At 41.6% G+C, this 6,000-nt stretch overlaps 1 protein-coding gene and 1 long non-coding RNA gene across 3 annotated transcripts in view; both read left to right on the top strand.

Annotated features, from left to right (window-relative positions):
- Positions 1-2,741, top strand: LOC114142598 (uncharacterized). 2 transcript variants are annotated; one of them, XR_003595065.1, is made up of 2 exons: positions 1-434; positions 1,678-2,741. It is a non-coding gene; the product is annotated as an uncharacterized LOC114142598 (long non-coding RNA). The 2 variants fall into 2 exon arrangements; XR_003595064.1 differs by having other exon boundaries at positions 3-411.
- A 446-nt stretch (positions 2,742-3,187) lies between these two features.
- The window catches only part of gpc5a (glypican 5a), a 135,415-nt gene continuing 132,602 nt past the window's right edge, over positions 3,188-6,000 (top strand). Inside the window, exon 1 of the mRNA XM_028016079.1 lies at positions 3,188-3,568. Within this exon, the coding sequence (XP_027871880.1) occupies positions 3,424-3,568 (145 nt within the window). The 5' untranslated portion in view covers positions 3,188-3,423. The remainder of the gene's footprint in view (positions 3,569-6,000) is intronic.

Genomic DNA, 6,000 nt, shown 5'->3' with positions numbered 1-6,000 from the left:
AATTAAAAGCTTTCCACTAGAGAGGGTTTTATTTCTGTCCGTTCCTCTGCCTCCTTCAGAAAAGAGCCTGTTTGGCTGAGACGTGTCGGAAGTGCCGTAGTTTATGTATGCTAATAGGGGGAGTTGGGGGTTGTAGCTAGATATTTACGTTCAGTGGGAGCCGCCCTTCATTCACCCACATGGTTACCAACTGGTCGCCTTCGCGCCACTTTCTTAACCCCGCAATCATTTCTAAGAAGCGTCTCTGGGCTTCAAATGTGCTCTGTGTCGGTTCCGACTCTACTTTATGCTTCGTTTTTGTCCGCTGTTTGAGAAGTTTTCGGGATAGTAGCGGTTTTATTCGCCTCTTTTGTCGGCGTGAGACCAGCACGGCAGCCCGAGCAAGTCAGCGAAGATGGTGGCTTTCGGCTGGTGAGTGGAGCGCATGTTTATCGGTAAGGAAGTCGAGTCTGAGCGCATGTTTTGGTGAAATACATCCCCGGTGTTGTGCACTGTGGTCCTTTTACTTGCTTTCCCCCCCCCTTGCTTGTGGTGTAGTGCAAGTATAAACACGCAGTCTAAATGGCGTGTTGGCGATGAAAACAGAGTAGCGTGAGGCGCATGGCAGCCCCCTCAGCTCCACCATTGAGGGAATGAGGGAGATTTGAAAAAGCGGCGTGGAGCTTCCTCGGCTGCGAGCGGCGTGGAAAAATACCCGGCCTTTCTGCTAGAGCAGAATGCACTCAAAGACACGAGTGCGGCATGTGTGAAGTTTGTTTGTAAAAATGTGCTCAAATTGCGGCTGAGTGTCGAGTGCAGTGGTGTGTGAGTTAAAGTGCCCCCCAGAACAAAGCAGCAGCACATGGGGCAGCTGTAGGCCGCGCGTTTTAGCTCAGCTAGCCTAGCCTGTGCGCATCAGTATACTAGTAAACTACACCGATAATCTAAAACCCTTCACTTAGAAGGTAGAAGTTGATACAAAATGTAGAGTAAGGACGACCAAACAAATGGGGAAAGGCCACACGTGGTATTTGGTTTATTTTTAAACGTGTTTGCTAGTTCAGTAGCGGCTAATTCGTGTTTAACTAAACGCTGGCTGTCTTTAATGTTACGATAACCAGTTTATTTCCTCTAATGCCTCTCATCACCCCGCACCTCTTACATTTGTAACTATAGTGGATGTTGGAAGCTATTTTTTCCTTTTTAATCAAGCAAACAGCATTTCGTAGCAGCTAAGCTACCTGCGGGTGCTGCTCCGACACGAACCACAGCCTTGTTTTGTTTATAATTTTTCCTCATGGCGACCGAAAAACCACAACCCACGTTTTTGGTCGGCACATAAACAGTACGGAGCCGTGAAGTAATTTTCACACTTTTAACACAAAATGCTGTATTAGCTCGCCTGATTTAAAGTCGTTTGAAGTGCTAACGTTGGCGCACTTCGAGGCGCCATGTTAGAAGATGTGGGGGAGGGGTGAACGGCTTTGGCTCTCCGCGCATGCGCAGCAGCGGCGCTGCTCATTCATGTATTCGGCGACCTCGTGTTGGTCTTAGTCTACAACAGTCAAAACACCACTGCCTATGATGGCGTTTAGACCTTGTTGTTCCTTTTAGACGTGTCCTCATAGGTTTTCTGTTGTGTCGCCTTGAAATCTGAGTTGTCCTAATTGTGTTCTTTGTTTCACTTTCCCATTTCAGATCCACCACGAGGTGCTGAAGCCCATGCTGTGGACAGTTAGGAGCTTCTCAGTTTTGCTGGGGAGCAGTGATGCCGTCTGTGCATTGTCAAAGTGCTTACAGTGCAGGTAGTAATATGTGATACCTACTGCAGTGGAGGCACTTACAGCAATACACAGACACTTGTTTGTAAATTTTGTTTTGCTACAATGTCACTTGGAGTACTGTCTTTGTGCTAAGGTGCATCTAGTGCAGATAGTGAAATAGACTAGCACCTACTGCCCTAAGTGCTCCTTCTGGCATAAGGGGCTGTAATATGCACCGCCAAGTCAGTACTAATTACTAATTGGGCAAAAATATCTTGCAGTTCACTGCTAGTTTTGCATAGTTGCACTACAAGAATAGATGAGTTGTGCAAATCTATGCAAAACTGATGATGGCCTGCTTGCTCTACACCTGTTTTTAAATCCATGATTTTTGGGGTGTCAACATCAATATTGCACAATATGAAGCAAACAGTTTATAAGAAGCACAAGGCCTGCTTGCTTTTTCTCATCCACTGACCACAGTTTCTGCAGTACTAAAGTGCTTATAGTGCAGGTAGTGTTTGTCCCCATATCTACTGCAATGTAAGCACTTGAAGTATTTCCAACTGTATATTCTTCCAGCCTGGGTGACTATAGTCGATGTCAAATCTGTTCGTCGCCTGGTCAGTTTTGCTGGTTTGCATTCAGCTTTAACAGATGTGTGCTGTGCAAATCCATGCAAAACTGATTATGCTGACGGGTCACGTTCTTCTGAGGGAAACCGCTTGCTGTCCTGCGTGGGTTTGTTGAGATGTCCTGTCCTATTCAGGTGGGGATCGGTGGCAATGCTGTTGTTCTGTAGGTATTGCACTTGTCCCGGCCTGTAAAGGAACTGGGAGATGAGCTGAGCAGACCTCGATTTAGCCAAACCGCTGCATAACTATGATGTCCTGTGTATTTCTGTAGTCTGTATGGGCTATATGCACGTTTCCTCTTTGCATTGTTTTTTTTATGTGGATGTTTATGTGTGGTTTTAAAAATAAAAAAATTAAAACAAAATTACTGTTCTGATTTCTTCCATGTCCTGTTGATGTTTTTAAAGTTGCTTTATTTTTATCTACCTTTACTGTGAAAAGTAGCAGTATTTTTTTTAACATAAATATGTCCAACTTTGCAATCTTTACATTTATGCTTTTTTTCTAGATCTTATGTTGAACACTTAACTATTGATTTGGTGTAAATTGTAACTTTGATTTTGAACAATCACCATTAGCTAAAGTTTATTACTCTTAACATGTGTCAAACATGTTAGAAAATGTGCAAGCTAGGTGTTGACTTAAATCGAGGCGTTTGTTCTGTGGGTTTTATGGCTTAATCAATGCCGATCATTTGACGTTTTTCATGAAGTTGGATTTGTGCGATGGGGAAAATGATAAAACCTGGTGTCCACTAGATGGCGCCATTAGACTCAACTACCCTCCACTTCGCAGGTAACCCGGTGGTACCGCCTCTGCTGTCTGTCCAGTCAACTTGGACAGCATGCGATTTCGGAGTCCGCAGAAACTTTGAATCGTTTTCTGGATTTAAGTCTGAGTCGCACAGAAACCATCTCTATCGCGGTTTAAGTCTGTTTCTGTAACCTGAAATGTGTACTCCGATACCTGTCTGCATATGTGTGAAGAAGGAACCCTGACTTCCAAGAAGCTCCACGTTCTCTAAATGAATAAGGATATTTTCTAAAATGAGTGTGCTATTAAGGTGCTGCGTTTTTCTATGTTTGTGCGGATCAGGACTCGGAGAGGTGGACACATGCAGCGAGGTGCATAAAGTTTTTCAACTCCGGCAAATCGGACCAAATCAGGTTCTACCTTCAAGTCCCAGATCAGGTAAGCGGAGGAGTCGGATATTCACAGAACCCAAATCTGTTTTCTAGTTAATGTGATTTGATACAAAAAAGGCGGTAGTTAGACCGGTCTGTTTTTTTTCTTTTTCTTTTGGACCTGAAGTTATAGGTAAAGTGGTTTGTCAGGTTCATCATGTGGCACAAATGATTGCTAGGACGTGGTTATTCTTTTTATTTAATTACATTTTTTTAGCAAAGTAAACCATCACTGGGGGAGTAGTTCCATCGCAAACTTTGAAAAAAACGCTGTTCATAAATGTTCTAAGGTTCAACCTTATTAAACCAGTGTGATAAGGACCAGTCAGTTGCTGCTGATGAACTGGCATTTATTTAATATCAGCTTTGATCTTTGAATAAGCAGCAATGCAGTTAAACAAAACCGTAGTCCATCCTGAGTGGAAATGATTCAAAATAGTCGTATGATCTCCAAGCTAGAGGATTCACATGCACAGTCCTATTCAACACATTTTAATATTAAGTCATTTCATTACAGTAAACTACGGAACTGGAACAACAGACACGATTTCTAAAACCAGTCCCTCTAAACAAATGCTGAAAAAGCTCAGCTTTTTAGTTGAATGTAGTAATTATAGTAATACTACAGTAATGTAAAAGGCATCTTCAATTGTCAAAGAAATGCAGGGTCGGTGGTTTGGGCTGAATAACCTGGATGCTGAACCATTGAGTTAATTACAAACTCTCTGTTTATATCCTATTGAATGTGAGTGTACATGAACGCATGCAAGAGTTGCACTATTTCACTTTTTTAAACTTAAAATACAGAAGGGCAATAATAGGTTTAAGCAGCATGTGCTGTATTTGTGAGTCTGCTGGTGTAAGTCATGCTGTCTTAACCCTGTGACTCGAGCAACTAAAGCTTCTGAGATTACTTGTTGATTGAAATGTACAGAAACTCCCTCCCCCGTTGGGTGTTTACTACAGATAAGTGGCTTTCAGGGCTAAATAGGAATTATTTTGTTTAAAGTTAGGTAAACTTGGCTTTCTCAATGCCACCCATGGTAATTATGTGCAAAATTTGGGAGGAACTGTTGGTGTGGGTGTTCTTAGTGGACTGTCATTGACTGGATGGCTTGTTGCTGGTGCTCCTGCTGAACTCTGTCCTCATTTTCGGAAAAGTAAAGCTAAATGGTGTTGACTGCCATCTTGCCACAAAATGTAGCCTATAAACTCCATGGCTCCTGACAGAATTGACAGAAAATCCTCAACAACCTCCTAACCCCCCCTTATAGTGCCACATATCCTCTCCTTAAATAAGCCTCTGTGGCTGGTCTGTGTCACAGCTGAAACTAAAACTTATTTTCTCTTATATAAATTGTTTGCAGTGCGGTGTTCAGTAGTTTAAGAGATGATAAGATCCTGTAAAAACACTCGTTACTGTTGTGAAATACGTCACAGCTGACCGTTTTCTTATCACCTTGTCACATCTAAATCCATCAAGCCAGCTGAAAGATATAGATCCCTTTCTGGATGGGTTTAGCTTGATGTTCCGAAGTACAACAGATGGTAGATAGTAGCTTTTATTATTGGTGGGCCAGAATGCTCTCAGCACTTATCTAAAACAGAGTCTAGGTTTGTGAATAACAGCCTGCAGAAATATCCACAGACAGAGAAAAATGTATCTATATTTGACAATGAAAACAAATAAACATATTTCAGTCTGGGTCAAAACATAGCAAGTTGAAACTCCTATCTGCAAGAAGGTGGAAATAGACCGCAGCATGCATATAGGTGAAAAAAAAAGCAAGTCTTTCATGCAGTCTTATCTGGAAGACTTTGAATTCCAGTACGTATGCCATCACTTAGCTCTGCTCACCATCAGACCTCGCAGCGAGTTAATAGCGTCTGACAACAGTCTGCAAACTCTGTCTGGGCTTGTCGTGGAGGCTTTTGCAGCGTTTTGGGTCTCCTTTGGGATGTTTTGGTTGTCCTGTATGTGGTGCACGCTAGCTTGTATCTGTGTCTAAAAGGAAATCCAAGACTTCATCTGTTTCAGGCAGTAACTGTTTTATTCGGAGAGACTTGATTTTCGAGACACTTGATTTTTTAATTAAAGTTTAGCTGTTTGATAAACATCAGTAATGTTTGAGATTACAGTCCTTTGTGTTTACACCCCTTTAAGAAAAATAAGACATTTGACTTCATGCTCCCAGTGTATAGACATTAACTATAAATAGATAAACTTTAAATGAAATACAAGATACATGCAACACCAAACAGTATGCTTATGTTTTATTCAATAAATTTGAATATTATAATTTTTTTTCAGTGTAATAAACAAATAAAATATAATAAAATAAGCATATTGCAATACCATGACCTGGCTTGTGCAAATGTGGAAACTTTAGGAATTTCACAGCTGGCTTTGCTGAAGTGCAGTAATAGATACTTGATTGT

This window comes from Xiphophorus couchianus, chromosome 4 (assembly GCF_001444195.1).
Source record: "Xiphophorus couchianus chromosome 4, X_couchianus-1.0, whole genome shotgun sequence".
Classification (NCBI taxonomy): Eukaryota; Metazoa; Chordata; class Actinopteri; order Cyprinodontiformes; family Poeciliidae; genus Xiphophorus; species Xiphophorus couchianus.
The sequence above is the reverse complement of the archived record's forward strand: the minus strand, read 5'-3'. Positions and strand labels throughout refer to the sequence as shown.